We start from the raw sequence: 16,256 nt of genomic DNA, 5'->3' as shown, positions 1-16,256 counted from the left end.
CAAACCCACAGAGATGCACTCACCTCTGCCTCCTTAGCTGGGATCAAAAGGTGTGCAATTTATTAATGGAAGAGATGGGATTTGACTAACCCCTCTAAGCCCCCTGTCTGACCTCTCCCTGGAAGAGACAGTTCTGTTTCTTCTTGTTCCATGGGGTTTGCTGCTGCCTCCCATCTGTTTTGAGTTTTAAATGTTGCAGCTTTAAAGTGCTATAAAGTCGATAAGATAAAGAGGTCACACTGGGAGAGCCTTGTTCCCACTCTCACACCCCATCAGAATTGAACTCAGGACCTCTGGAAGAGCAGCCAGTGTTCTTACCACTGAGCCACCTCTCCAACCCCTCTCACTCCTCGTTGGAAGTGCAGAGTGGCTGGCTACTCACACCTGCTGTACTGATGGACAGGTACTGAATGCTCCAGTTTGCAGAGGATGCTGAAGAATCTTGAGACTCTGAGTGAGCAGAAATGGGAGACAACTAGCCAGACTCCCACCAAAAGGACAGTAGCTCCCTTTCTTGTCTTTAGGCACAGGTTGATTCAACAGAGTGAGAAACCTTAAAGAGAGATGGTTTCTCTGCAGGGACTTTGGTTAGTTCTGTAGTCTGTGGCCACAAGCTCAGTCGTGCACAGTGAAGGCTCTAGAGCTATCTTAGCTTATGCAGTGCTCTGCTAAAGCACTAAAGCCAGGACTCTGCTAAACTTCACGATATGTACAAGGCCCTGGATTCAAGTCCCATCACTGCCCCTCCCCAAGTGGAACATTTGTGGTTTGTCTTACTTTTCCTGGCACTAGAAGTCCTTATTTAGAAAGTAGGCACGGTGGTACAGACTTACTCAAGAAGTTCAGGCAGGAGAATTGAGGGCTCAAGGCCAACCTGTGCTACATAAAGAGACTATATCTCAAAATACAAAAAAGTGAACAGTGACTGGGTAGTGGTGCCACATGCCTTTAATCCAGCACTTGGGAGGCAGAGGCAGGTGGATTTCTGAGTTCGAGGCCAGCCTGGTCTACAGAGTGAGTTCCAGGACATCCTGGGCTGCAGAGAGAAACCCTGTCTCGAAAAAACAAACAAACAAACAAACAAACAAAAAAAAGCTTTGAATAGACATGGTGGCAAACACCTGTAATCCTTGAACTCAGAAGACTTAAGTAAAAAGGATTGCCCCAAGTTTGAGACCAGCCTAAACTACATAGTATCAGAGCAGCCAGTGCTACATAGCAAGACTCTGTCTTTAAAAAAAATAATATAAAAACAGTAGCTGGAGAGATGGCTCAGCAGCTTGGAGCACACACTCCTGATGCAAAAGAGTCAAGTTTAGTTCTTGAGACCCACATCAGGCAGCTCACAACTGCCTGTAACTTAACAGAGACCCAACCTCTCTGTCCTCCATATAACTGAGAATAATAAAAACAAATCTGAAGCAAGATGTAATTAAGAAAATAATATATAAAACAGAAGTAAGAATTCTGATTAAAATTATCATTATGAATTATGAAATTATAAATACCTATTTGAAAGGATTAGGGATCTCCTACCATATTCGCGCACGCGCATGTGTACACACACACACACACACACACACTCATTTTACTCTCAAAACAATTTATTAGCGTTTAAAAGAAAACCCTCCGAGCTAGCAAGCTATAAATCCGGGAGCTGCCTGAAGGAGAATGGGGAAGAGAGTAGCCTTGAGGTTAGTCACTCGGTAGCAGGCAGTCACAGCAGGGAGTGGAGCTGTAGAAAGCATCTGGGGAAGCCCAAAGCAGCTAGAGACTAAGAGCAAGCTTAGGCTCTGGCCAGCACTTGGGAAAGAAGGAAGGGAATAGCTGTTCCTATTTCAAATCAGGACTCAGAAACCAGGAGCGGACCCAAATGAACTTCTCAGCAGCTCATAGAGACTGCCCATGTTAACAAATATTTCTTTTTAAAAAATATTTAAAGAAACAAATACTAACTACTTCTGTTACTGTTCTCAGAGAACAATGTCTGATTTTTAAATTTATAATTACTATATAGGGTATTGATTAGGCAAAAGTTTGTTTACTGAAATTTGGTATTCATATACCTCATGTTTTTAAATAGAAAAGCCATATATGTGCAGATGTATGTCTGTGGGTATACATTTGTATGCTTGTGTGTATCTATGTTACTAGTTAAAGAGCAACTTATTGGCTACTTTACATTTATACAATAGAAGTGTTCTATAGTTAAGGTACTGTTATTTTCTTCAAACCTTTGGTAAGACCTTTGTTTTTTTATTGACTAGGGTCACTGTAATGATTTATTGATCTTTCAAACACAGCCCTATTCACTGCTCAGGTAAGTAAATACAGTATTTTTACACATATATGATGTTATATACAAATATGTATGTGTGTGTTGTGTGTGTTGGGGGCTGTATTCCAGGTTTAAATTCATTTAGTTGATGTTACCTCGTGTTCACAAGGCCCTGGGCACAGTCTGCAGTGCTGTATAAACAGAACATGGCAGCTGATGTCTGTAATCCCAGCACTATGGAGGGAGAAGTGGAATTCACAGTCACTATGTAGTGAGTTTGGTTTTTTGGGAATTTATTGTTGTACTGGGCATTTGTTTGTTTTCGAGAAAGAACTTCCAGTTGGATCGGCAGGGAGGGAGAGAGCATCTGGAAGGAATTTGGGGAGAAGAAGACTATGATCAAAATATATTTAAATTTTAAAAATGTTTTAGATAATAAAAATTTAAAGAGGGAAATTCTGACATAATGTGTCTAGTGAGATCCGTCTTTCGCAAAGAAACAAACACTCTGTGGTTCCTTGTATCTGAAGTGACTGGAGTGGGCACACTCATGTGACAAAGGGCAGATGAGAGGTAGCCAGAGGCTCGGCATGGTCTAATGGATTCAGGATTCATTTGAGGAGGACAAGAAGACTGTGGACAGGGAGAGGGTGATGGTTGCAAACGTGCTTAACATGCAGAACCGTCAGCACGGCGAGTCTGTGCAAGCTTTGTTCTGTCTCATCTTTAACAATACAAAATGTCCGCTAAGCAAAGAAAAGGCGAAATCTCTGCTATAAATGTATGAGGATCTTGCTCCTCCTTTCGGGGGACTTATACTATTTTACAGGTAGTTTATGACTTGAATCCAAGAAAATATTTACATCTGCCTAAGAATAAAAACTAGGTCGAGACTACAGGTCTTGAATCCCACACTCAGGAGGTAGAGGCAGGCAGCACTTTTGTGAGTTCAGGCCAGCCTGGTCTACATAGCAAGTACTAGGCTATGAAGAACTATATAGTGAGACTGTGTCTCAAAAAATAGTATAATCAAACTTGTCCCATGACAATAGACTAGCATGATTTTTAAAATTAAAATATACAGGAATTTTATAAACTTGTTTATAATTCCTACAGTAATCTTAAAGACAGTATATGTTCAGCCTGAGCACAGTGGCTCATGTCTTTAATCTCAGCACTTAGGAGGCACGGGCTATATTTCAACTTTCTGGAAATCAGAGTATGTCTGGTAAATATCATATAGTATGTATATATACATATATACTTAAAATAGAAAATTTTAAGCTGGGCTTGGTGCACATGCCTTTAATCCAGGCATTTGGGAGACCGAAGGCAGATGGATCTGAGTTTGATGCTAACCTTGCTACAGAGTGAGTTCCAGGACAGACAGGACAACCAATGGATAACAAGAGAAACCTGTCTCATAACAACAACAACAATAAAAATAATTATAATAATAATAATAATAATAGAATTTCTTTTAATGCAGAAGCTTTTACTTAGTTGCTGGAACTCATGAGCCTTCTGTCTCCAAGGTGCTGGGATTACATGTGTGTGCCCCACGCCCAAATGACAGAGTCATGAGGAAGTAGAGTTTAGCAATAGAAAAGAACAAATAGACATTGGCTGAACAGGACACTTTTTAACACAGTAGTGCTCTAGGGTGCAGCTTAGTGGGGAAATGTCTGCAGAGCATACACTTTGACTTGTTCCCTAAATCACCAGAAAAGTGAATTAAATAGTGGAGAAAAAGAGGAAGTGCAAAACCAGGAAGATGTGTTGGTTAGAGTAGGCCATTGAGAAAGCTTTACTGCTGTGGGTTGTCAGGTGTAGAGAAGAGAGGAGGACAGGAGCCTAAGGAGAGTGGGAGATAGATGTGCAATGTCTGCGGAGCTCATGGGAGCATGCTGGCCAGGCTGTGCAGTACAGCGACACGTGGGGGAGAGAGAGGTTAATGTCTAGTGCTGTCATGTCTGCACAGATGTGGCTTACTTCAGCTTTCAAGGCAGCTAATCCCAGGTGCAGAGAAACTGCTGGAGGCTTGGAGTTTGGCCAGGATGATGTAACAGGAAGAGTGGAGAGGGGGATCCTAGCCACTGGCAAGAGAATACAGTGCAGATGATCTGGACTGGAGAGGAAGGTAAGGTAAAGCTGGAGGAGGCTGGAGAATTGGGAAGAGTCAAAGAGTAAGGGAACCAAGGATGTCAGTCACTTGAGTGGCTGAGGCAGGAAAATGAGGGTTCAAGACCTTCCCATGCCTCGTATGAATTCCACTTGGCTACAAGGTAAGTCCATTTTTCAAAAGGGGGCAGAGTACAATCAGGCTAGAAAACTGTCTCAGTGGCCAAGTGCACGTGCTGGTTTGCAGGGAATCCAAGTTTAGTTCCCTGCATCCACAATGTGTAGCTCAAAATTATCTGTAACTCCGGTTCCATCCGATCTGACACCTTCCTCCTCTGGAATCTGTGGAGATCTGCATACCTGTGATTCACATAAACACACACAGGCACGCAGACATATATATAACAAATAAATATTTAAAAATTTTGAAAAACAGCTGGGTATGCTAGCACACACATTTTATCCAAGCACTCAGGAAGCACAGATAGGCAGATCTCTCTGAGTTCAAGGCCACCCTGGTCTACAGAGTGAATTCCAAGACAGCCAGGGCTACACAGAGAAACCCTGTCTCAAAAAAACAAACAAAGAAAAATATTTATATGAAAAAATTTTTTGAAAAGCTATCAAAGGCCATCTTTAACACCACAAGGTAAACTGAGCCAGGCAGCAAGATGTGGTGCCAGTAATTGTACTGAAAGCAGCTGACGGGGTCAACACTAAGAGGGGCTGATGGGGGTTGATCCAGATACTGATTGGCAGGGGCTGCTGCCCATGGCAGCCAGTGATTAGAGAAAAGGAAAGGGGGAAAATCACACAGATACACACACACACACACACACACACACACACACACACACACACACACAGAGTGATTGAAGCAAACAGCAAACACAGAGTCCCTTTCCCTTAACCCTTAAGACAAAGTTTTTCTATTTAGAAAGAAAATTACCTCATAGCCACTCGTTACACATTTTCTAAAAACAATCACCATAAAAACATTCTTCAAAAACAGGTTAAAATCATTACATAAAAGGAAATTACAATAGGATTATTGATTACATATTCCTTTTTTGAAACTTATATCTAACTCAACAATGCTCATCTATCTTTCTTTCCACAAGCTCATTGTAACCCCAAAGCAGTAATTCTTCTGTCATTGATTAACAACGTTTAAGCAGGCCAAGTCTGTATTAGCAAGTTTCTCCCTATGCTTGACTGACAACAGCCAGTACATACTAAGGAATAGGTTAGTCTTAGTTTTGAAGTCTTGGTCAACTAGACTGGTTAATCATCTGTTCTATGTTCTATGTTCTTATACTCATAGTAGAATTGTTCACTCTTTATTCATAGTCTTCCTGTTTCATAATGCACACCAAAAACCTCTTACCACATCCCTAGATCACTAGACTAACAAACTCACGCCTAACCTAAAGTGAATGTTTTCTTTGATCCTTAACTTGTCCCAAGCCTATTTATCCTGCTGTGCTTGTAACCAACAAGCGCTCACTGTGCCCCTTTCTCTAACTCACGCAGCTCCTGCCAGTCTATGCGGAAGGGGTACATTCTGGTCTTGATTCAACTTTAGACTTTCTATCCACTACCCTAACTTCCCAAAATTATTTAAATCAAGTTAATTTCCTAAAGCTACTTAAATCACATCAGGAATTCCACAAAATCATTAATTCATCTAAACAGTATTATCTCAAGAACATTCATCTTCATGTTGATTGGCAAGAAACTTGCCCCAAAGCGTGAGCTATCACCCAGGAAATAATCACACCAAGTTATGGGCAATGAGGGTCTCCAGGTGTCCACTCATACCAAGCCAAATAAGTGAGGAGTATTGCAATGACAAACATGAGAAAGCACATCAGTAGCAAGAAGCATTCCTAGGAGAAGTCTCTGGTATCGTCCTGCACCAGAGCTTACCCACTGCAGTTCAGCAGGACGATGGGCTGTCTCCAGAGAGCTCACTTGCCCACTGTAGCTCCTCCTGCAAGGTGCCCACCAAAAAGCATTTCCACACAGAAGCTAATATCAGTAAAGAGACAAACTTCTCAGTGATTGGTCTAGGATGAACAGAAGTACAAATAAGGTGGCCTGGAAGCTGGCTGAGGAGACCAGCATTGGACCTCCATGTTGGTTTCATACTCAGCTAGTCCTAAACATATTGTAATATGTCAAAATTTGGAGATAAGGGCTGAGAAGATGGCCCAGTCAGTAAAGTGCTTGCTGTGCACACATGAGGACCTGTGTGGATCCCCAGGACCCGTGTATAAAGCTGGGCACAAGGTTTGGTGCCTGTGATCCCAGCACTGGGGAGGTGGAGACTGTCAGGTCCTTGGCTAGTCAAACTATTGAACTCCAGGCTCAGAGACCCTGTATCAAAACCATCATCAACATCATTATCATAATAATAATTTGTGGATAATGATCATCATCACCATAATGTGGAGGGTGACTGGGGAGAATGGGAGACCTCTGGTCTCTTTAGAAACTCCCACGCATAGGCACACACACATGAATATGTGCACACACACAGCACATACTCATACAACAGCCTACACACATGCACACACACATGCATGCACACACACACACCTGCATACACACTTGCATGTGATAGGAACCTAGTTGTTTTTCTGTGTGATGCCTACACACCACTGTGAATGGTCCATACTGTAGTCAATGTGATTATTTTATTTTAAATGTTAGGTCAAGCATTTATCACTGGCCATTTTGAAATGCTGGGAGGAAAAAAATATGACTAAGACAGAAATGTTGGAAGGCTCAGTAAGAACACATATGTACATATGTGTATATATAATGGAGCAAATTATGTATGCTGTTTTATAGACTGTTTTTACAATACATAAATATTTCTATGTATGTATTCAGTAATAGGTCTATATCTATGTTAGCTATTAAGGTCGTATGGATGTGATTGACCAGACTAATGGTAGATATTTAGAATGTCTGCAATTTTGTGATATTACAAAATCTGAGGCATGAGGTAGTCGTGAATATCCTCTTTGGAAAGCACACAGACCCCCTCAGGAGGAATTCCAAGAAGGAACATTGGTAGGTCAGAGACGGCACTGTGATGCTTTTTGGTGGCTCCCACTGCCCTTGTTCAACCTCCATCTGTTTCTCTGCCTTACACCTTGCTGTGCCCACTCTGACCTCCAGCTATATTTAGCCCACTGACTGAATTGAACTTTCTCTAAAAAAAGCTAATCTTTCATCGCCAGGGCTTTGGGAGTGTGGCTCTCTTCTGTGTTTGTTGAGGTACTGAGGTCTCAGCATGCCGGTCCCACTGGGAAAGTTCCCCCAACTTGTGTTGTTTATTCTCTGATTGCCGCAGAGCCCTTCAGAGCTGTGGGTCTCACGTGGGCCCAGGCTCCGCATTTCTGTCAGCCAGATGTTCGTTTCCTTTGTGGCTCATGAGCTCCTTGGATGTTGACACAGGGTTTCCTGCTCCTGAGACGTGCCCAGTGAGAGTTCTCTCTCATAGGCTGGCTCCTCTCTGCTTCCTGATCTTTCTACCCCTGATAAGGGCACAGGAGCTGTGCACCGGCATAGTAGCAGAGCTGGATGAAATTCAAATTTTCCTATACTTCTGTATCCAGATCATCTTACTTCTTCTTACCTGGCGTTAGTAATAAAAAGGAGAGGTCTCCATGAAAGTAAAAGGTAGATGTTTTCCTACCACGGAGAGGCCCTGAATTCAGACCTAGGAAAATTATAGGGGACATAAATGTTTGTAGAAGCGTTGACTAAAGCAACCACGGCAGGCTGCTGTAGATCTGAGCAGAGCAAGAGTGACCAGCGTGCAGTCTTCCAGCCCTGCAAACACTGAAGATAAAGAAAATTCAGTCTTTTCTATTTCTTTTAAAAGATCAGAAAGGTTTCATTTTTATTTTATAATTATTGTTTGAAATTGTCAAAAACAAATTTAAGCAGTGTTTAGAAAAAAAGGAAACAAAAGTTTTAAATGACAAAAATATGCAAATTTTGTGCTGGGATTGAAGGCGTGCGCCACCACCGCCCGGCCCAAATTTTGTCATTTTTAAAGATTTATTAATTTTTATTTTATATGTACAAGTGTTTTACTTGCATGTATGGCTTTATACCATATACAAGCTTGGTTTCCATGGAGGATATTGGATGTTGTGAGCCATCATGTGGTTACTGGGAATTGAACCCAGGTCCTTTGGAAAAGCAGCCAGTGCTCTTAAATGCTGAGCCATCTCTCCAGCTCGAGGGTTTTTGTTTGTTTTGTTTTGTTTTTTACTTTGTTTTTTTTTTTTTTTTTTTTTTTTTATTACCGGGTTTTTCTGTATAGCTCTGGCTGTTCCAGAACTTGATTTGAAAACCAGGCACGCCTCAAACTCACAGAGGTCTGCCTGCCTCTGCCTTCTGAGTGCTGGGATTAAAGGCATGCACCACCACTGTCCACCCACATGTTTCATAACTATTAAAACTGACACATGTGACATTTATGTCCTTGGGGATAACATCTTGCACATACTTGGCAGCATCAGAATTCATATAGGAAAGGACTACCTACTCTTATATTGCTAAGTTTTAACTGCTTTTGAGAATCTCAAACACGAGTACACTGTATCTCCATCAGTCCACCCCTCCCTCCCCCTCATTTAGAATCATTGACACAGACTAGTTCTGTAAGTCCATGTGACTCAACTTTCCTACTGATCCACCCTCGGTCTTCTTTCGTGTCACCTCCTTTCTAGCCCCTGAGGACTGAGGTTTGCTTCAGCTTCTGGTTTTCGTTCGGGTTTCTTGAATGCTGGCAAGCATTCTACTGTTCAGCTAGATGCCCAGTCCCTAAATCCTTTTAATTAAAGAGGATTCTGCATGATGAATTGCATTTTCTATTTCCTTGAATTTTGCTCTGTAGTGAAATTTTGGAGTTCTTCTTTCTTAAAACAAAAACAGAAATATTAGAGTATGATTTAATTTTAATCCCAGGTGTGGGATATGGGGCTGCTTCAGACTGTCCACAGCAGGTGACTATGATTTGGCTTGTGGTCTAGCAGAGGTGTGATTTTTTCCAGCTGCAGATAGCTTCTGTGATAGTGTGACATTTGGAAATCTGGGGACTCAAAAAAAAAAAAATTAAAAAGGAGCCGGGCAGTGCTGGCGCATCCCAGCACTTGGGAGGCAGAGGCAGGCGGATTTCTGAGTTCGAGGCCAGCCTGGTCTACAGAGTGAGTTCCAAGACAGCCTGGGCTACACTGAGAAACCCTGTCTTGAAAAGCCAAAAAAAAAAAAAAAGAAAAAAAAATCTGGGGACTTTTCTGAGAGTATATAAATACCCTGATAGGTTGGTAGGTTGTTGTTTGGTTGCTGTTGGTTGCTATTTGTTAAGTAGTCACATGCAAAGAAGAAACAAGAAGAAATTAGATATCCTGATGGTGAATTTGCCTCAAGGAACTTGATGTCCCTAGTCAGCAGAAGTAATCTAAGGATAATGTCGCCCCCTTTCTCCTCTATCTCTTTTTCTTTCCTATTTAGTGTTAGGGTGTTGAAAGGGTGAAGGAAAAGGGGTGGAGAAGGGTAGAAGAAAGAAGAACCCACAAAGTAGCAAACACTGGCTACATTGCTCAAATGTTGCTACCTAAATTTTTTACACTGATTTTTGTGAAAATTAACTGAGAAGGAAAAAAGAATACTTAGCTTGTCAGGCTCAGCAGCACACGCCTGTAGGCCTGGTCCTTGGGGAGGGTGGCCTGGATGGACTACCTTAAGCTTTGGGCCAGCCTAGGCTATAAAGTGAGTCCAAGACTCACAAAAGAGCAAACAAGGCTGAGGTGGCTTCTTTAGAGCACTTGTTGCTCTCCCTAGGAGCTGGTTTGGTGGTAGCATTCGTGGCAGGTGACTCACCCTCTGTCACCCAGTAGTTCCAGGAGCCATGATGCCCATTTCTGGCCTCTGGGGTACTTGTTCTCTCATGTGAAGCTCATACATTTACACAAGTGCACACACACGTAAATAACACAACAAATTTGAAAAACAACAAAACTAGTGCTTGAGATATGGCTTGGCCATTAAAAACTAAGGTTTCCAACCAAAACCACCCAGACCACCAAACAAACAAGAACATGCTTACATTCAGTGTGGAGGATTGGCCCTGAGTTGAAGTGCTTGCCTGGCACTCAGGCCATCCCTGACATCAGACTCCCAGCTGAGCTCACACAACTTGAGCGGAGGTCCTGTGTAACCTAACCATTCTCTATGCTTTATTGGCAGGTCATGTCTTGACTGCATTGGGAAAAATGCTATCATTTTAAAAAGTCAAATATCTTTATTACCGCCTAAACTTCTGCAGCAAGTCCTCAAAAAAATAACATTTTGGACTGCAGCCAATTACCGAAAGGAGCAAAGAATCCGAAAGGAAGAGACAGAGAATAAGCAGCCGAGGGTCAGTACCTGCTGAGCCCTGAGGCCCAGTGTGTCTGTGTGTTTGCTTCCGACCACACATCTCACCCTCCGCCTCAGTGAAGGCTGGAGTGGAGGACACAATGGGAAACACGCGTTTCTCTAGTGTGATTACATGGTACAGGATACATGGAAATAAGATGTAGTTAAAGATTTATCTGTGTGTTTGTTTACTGATTTGCTTGTAAAAGAATAAGTGTTCTTCCTGGAAATAAGTACAATAACAACAGATCTGAACTCAACGTGTACTCTGTTCTTGAAAGATTATATAAATTTGAAAAACAGAAATTGCTCTAAGATCTTCGGAAATCCTGTAACACAACTGTGGATGTAGATATAAAAATATTCCTAATTAACTTCCACATGTTACGGTCACCTAAGTGTCTCCTTAAATAGCACCACCAGAACTTTTCGTCCCTGTTGTTGAGCAGGGAAGCGTGTTTAGTTGGTTCTGGCTTCACCTTGCTAGGACCATATGAGTGGAGGTCGTTTTGTCTACCAGCTTTGAAATATTGGGCTGTGGGTTATTAGTAGCTTTTGAGACACGGTAAACTACACTTTGCCTTGGGAAGCATGTTTCTAAAGTATTATTTGTAAGTAATGTGTGGTGATAATCTGGTATTTTTGACTCTGTAACATCCCCCCACCTCGCTTGAGCTATGCTGCTCTACAGATGTGATGCTCACACGTCCACACGCTGACATCCCCTCTGCCGCTCTCAGCACCAATTATCCAGAAACGGGAGACCATACTGTTACATTCCTCAAAACAGTACTTAGGCCATTTTGAGACCCCTTTTTTCATATTATTTGTCTTTTTCTTCCATTACAATTAATTTCTAATGGGTTCAATATATGACATTACCCCTTCACTGGTACCATGTAAGTTATTTCTTTAAAACTTTAAAACGCTGGGAGAGTATATTTCTATATTGTATATAATTTATAGTGAAAACTGTACTTCATTAAACTGTAGATATGTTTTATACATGCTGTATTTGGATGTGTAAAGCTTCGAACTATTTGGAATAGTTTGTGTTTACAATTTATTTATTGAACACAGTATAGATTTATTGCCTCACAGCTTTGTCAGTGTATATCAGAGTTCATTTCAGTGTGGCGCTGGCAACATGGCTCAGAGTGCAAAAGTGCTTGCTGAGCAAGCCCAGTGGACCCAGTTCCACCCCCGACACCAGCATAAGTGGGGAGGAGAGAACTAATGTCATAAAGGTTACTCTCTGACCTTCACGTGTTTGCCGTGGCACACGTGCCCAAGAACACGATGCACACAATACAATAATATCAAATAAATAACCTAAAATTTTCAGTGTGGATTTTTATATTTTTTCTCATCAATTTTAGTCTATATAACAGATTTGGAAAATGAATTTTATAAGTAATATGCTTCTTGGGGGAAATTATTATTATGAACTTAAGTATCAGTATCTTATAATTAAGAACACACACATACACACATACACAAAATTAGCCCATAAAAAGACAGAACACTATGGCACAGAGGACGTGGGTCACACATGAGGCCCGGTCTGCACTTCATTACAGATAAGAAACAGCAGGGACTGGGGCTCAGTAACATACTCAGAAGCACACTGCAGTAGCATACCCCCAACAGCTGGGTCCTGCCTCCTGGGTTCCCGCTGGTTCCCATGGATGGAGTATCACCACCATCTAACAAACAAGTGTTTCCTTCATGAACCCGTGTAAGGCTTCCATTTTAAACCATAATATTGTATTCCTAGCCCCAAAGGCTCATGGCTATCATGTGCACTTATCTTCTGGAATGTCTAAGTCTTAACAGTGAAACGATCCTTCAGAAGCCCCAGTTCAAAGTCTCTGACACTCATCTCCTGGCTTTGGGGATGTCTAAGCATCATCCCTGTGAATCTAGCTTACAGCAGAGGAGACAGGACCTTGGACCTGGAATCTGAGCGTGTCCAACTTCCGGGGTATCCCTGTTCCATACTTTAGACTCTTTAAGTGACCTGTAGTGAGTTAAATTTTTGTATTTTCTTAATGAGTATGATGGTTTGAATAAAAATGGCTCCCATTGGCCCATTAGTGGTACTATTGAGAGGCATGACCTTGTTGGAGTAGGTGTGGCTTGTTGGAGGAAGTGTGTCACTGGGGGTGGGGGTGCTGAGGTCTCAGATGCTCAAGCCAATCCCAGTATCACTCTCTTCTCCTACTGCCTGAGGATCTGGATGGAGAACTCTCAGCTCCTTCTCCAGCATCATGTCTGCCTGAATACCATCACGATCCCTGCCATGAGGATAATGGACTAAACCTCTGAACTGTAAGCCAGCCCCAATTAAATAAACGTTTTCCTTTGTAAGAGCTACCATGGTCATGGTGTCTTTTCACAGCAACAAAACCCTAACTAAGACAATGAGGAAAATCTTCTTCTTTTTTTTTTTAACACTTATTTATTTATTGAAGTGGGGATAAGGGTAGCATGCACAACACTAAATAAATACAATTTTCAAAGTTAAATAATAGTCAATTGGAAGTTAGCATTAATCTAAAATTCTCATTTAATCTATTGGAACGCAACAGAACCCAGCTATGTATTGACATAAGACTTCTTTTTTACTTATTTTTTGTTTTAGAGGCAGGCTGTCTACATAACCCTGACTGTCCTTGAACTCGCTATGTAGATCAGGTAGGCCTCAAATTCTGCCTCCCTAGTACTGGGATTCAAGAAGTACACCATCAACCAGCCAAGATAAGACTTTTTTTTTTAAAAAAATGAAAAATAACCTTGTTTCCAAAGTCAGAATTCAGAACAGCAATGATTCTGTTTTGCATTTTTTATGATTATACTTAATAAAAACCAGATAGGTTCTTTAGCTTGCTCTGTATTCAATATATTTCACATTTTTAAAGTACATTATTGAACATGCTTGCATGTATGGGTGCATGTGTGTATGAGTGTGCGTGTGTGTGTGTGTTTGTGAGTGCGCGCGTGTGTGTGCTCGTGTGTGCATGTGTGTGAGTATGCTTGCATTGGAACTAGTTCTGTCCTTCTACCATGTGGGTCCCAGTGATCAAACTCAGGTTATCAGGGCTGGTAGTTTTCCATAATGGTCTCTGTATGCTGCAAAGATAAGCCTTTTTGATAAGCAGGGAGCTATGTTTGCCTTTGGGTATAAGGGTAAGTATTTAGAATGTGGTTAGGTATTACTCTTGTTTAGAAACGTGGTCATGGTGGGTTCTCTTCTAATACAGTGAGCTCACCAGCCACAAGTAGTTGGCTAGGTTTCCAGTAAGTACCAAGCACGATTTTCCTCCTATTAATTTGGCCTTAAATCTCATTAAACAACAGCTGTTGGCTACCAATAAGATATGACTGTCACTACTGAGCTTTAAGGATACCTTGTCATCCCTGTCCTTGATGTGGTCTGTAGTCATCATAGCCGGGCAGGACTCCTGAGTGCTTCCCTCTCTTAGCAGCTTGCCCAGCACCTTCTGGTACCATGAAAGCTTGTCCTTGGGGCTGGGGATTTAGCTCAGCGGTAGAGCTCTGAAAAAGATAAATTAAAAGGAAAGAAAGAAAAGAAAGAAAGAAAAAGGAAGGAAGGAAGGAAGGAAGAAAGAAAGAAAGAAAGAAAAAAGAAAAGAAAGAAACCAAGCTTGTCCTCAAGGAGGAGTCTTTGAGTCAGATCCGGCTTGAATCCTCTCAGTTCTGAAGGGCATAGAAAACATAGGCAGTACACTCCTGTGGGAATGGGACAGAGGATGCGGGTGAGAGGTGACAGACTCACACAATGAACCCTGAGAATCAGACTCAGGAGATCAGCATCAGGGTGCAGACCTGAGTTTATCGCCCATAAGCTTGTAAGTGTTCAAGCCAATCCCAGGGCCCTAAATCCTTGGCCAATCATATCTCACTACACCATCACTGTGCCCCAGTGAAAGCCCTGCCTAACGAGGTAACTGAGGTAACTCAGAAGTGGGGGTGTGTCACCTGTTAGGACTTCTGTGAAGATGAGGGGGGTGTGGAGGAGAGAAGCCACCTCCCTGGCATCAGTTCCTTTTTGCTGTCTCATCAGTGTTCTGCCATCTTAGATCTAACATCACATACAGCGGATCAGGACTCTTCAAGGTGACACAGGAACCTGCAGCACCTCGCTCTCCATCCTACTTTTTCCTTCACAAGGTTGACTTCCACATCCCACACCCTCCCAGACAGAGGTATGGGAAAGGACTTTCTGACTAGGACTCAGGGATTTAGGCTACAAGCAGGTCCTCATAAGATTCATTTATTTATTTTATGTATGGGGTTTCAGTCACACCGGAAGAGGGCATCGGATCTCATTATAGCTGACTGTTACCCACCATGTGCTTTCTGGGCATCGAACTCAGGACCTCTGGAAGAGAAGTCAGTGGTCTTAACCACTGAGTCATCTCTCCCAGTGGGTCCTTATAAAACTAAAAAGCTTCTGAACAACTAAGGAAATAAAGAAGCGAAGGGGAGCCCAGAGGGAGGGACAGAGCCACACCAACTATATATCTGTCACTAACATTCCTACCCAGAGAGAGATGCAAAGCAATGTCTACGTCTACGTTCCCAAGGTCCCAACCACAAATCAAGGCATGATTCTAACAAACATCCCTCTAGAGAACTGATGAATTTTCTGGGCTTCGTTACAGAGTCTAGGCGAGGGGTTACTGATATGAGTGAACATTTGTCCCCCGCAACTAGCCTCACCTGAAAAGCCTACCAAGGAGGGATGAGGATTTCTGATCCCCCTCGGTAACCACAGATGGAGTTCCTGATGTTTTCCCTAGGTTATTACAGGATAGCCCCTGCCCCAGGGCCGTGTGCAGAGTTGCCAGGCGTGGGGAGTATTTCATGCCTGGCTCCTCAGGGGGTGTAAACCGTCAGTCAAGCAGCCCAAGTGGGATCATCTTTCTTAAGGTAAGGTACAGCCAAATTCCCCCCAGATGGCAGTTGCTTGGCTCTGAGGACTGTCACTCACATCTGACAGAGGGTTAATAGTCAGAATAGATAAACTCCAGTAGCAAAGAATAAAGGAAACATCCCAATTAAGATGGGCTATAGATCTGAACAGAGAGTTTTCTTTCCTTCTTTTTTCTTTTATTAAGATTTATTCATTTTATTTATATGAGTACACTGTAACTGTCTTCAGACACACCAGAAGAAAGCATCAGATCCCATTACAGATGGTTGTGAGCCACCATGTGGTTGCTGGGAATTGAACTCAGGACCTCTGAGTCAGTGCTCTTAACCGCTGAGCTATCTCTCCAGCCCCAGAATTTTCTTTCTTTCTTCCTCCCCTTCTTTCTTCCTTTCTTTCTTTCTTTCTTTCTTTCTTTCTTTCTTTCTTTCTCTCTCTCTCTCTCTCTTTCTTTCT

At 42.2% G+C, this 16,256-nt stretch overlaps 1 protein-coding gene across 2 annotated transcripts in view; it reads left to right on the top strand.

Moving 5' to 3' along the window:
* Klhdc1 (kelch domain containing 1) overlaps window positions 1-12,200 on the top strand; it is a 42,660-nt gene extending 30,460 nt beyond the window's left edge. The window contains exons 12-14 of one of the 2 annotated variants that reach the window (XR_003713257.1): window positions 2,268-2,320; window positions 4,260-4,418; window positions 10,673-10,752. Coding sequence is in view for 1 of the 2 variants with exons in the window: in XM_028782491.1 (XP_028638324.1) it covers window positions 2,268-2,320; window positions 10,673-10,859 (240 nt within the window). In the remaining variant the exon portion in view is untranslated. Of the gene's footprint in view, window positions 1-2,267; window positions 2,321-4,259; window positions 4,419-10,672 lie in introns of both variants that reach the window. The other variant, XM_028782491.1, reaches the window with a different exon arrangement.
* The last annotated feature ends 4,056 nt before the right edge of the window (window positions 12,201-16,256 follow it).

This window comes from Grammomys surdaster, unplaced genomic scaffold (assembly GCF_004785775.1).
Source record: "Grammomys surdaster isolate TR1022 unplaced genomic scaffold, NIH_TR_1.0 98, whole genome shotgun sequence".
In the NCBI taxonomy this organism is placed as follows: domain Eukaryota; kingdom Metazoa; phylum Chordata; class Mammalia; order Rodentia; family Muridae; genus Grammomys; species Grammomys surdaster.
Note: the sequence above shows the minus strand (reverse complement) of the source record. Positions and strands in the feature narration are given on the sequence as shown.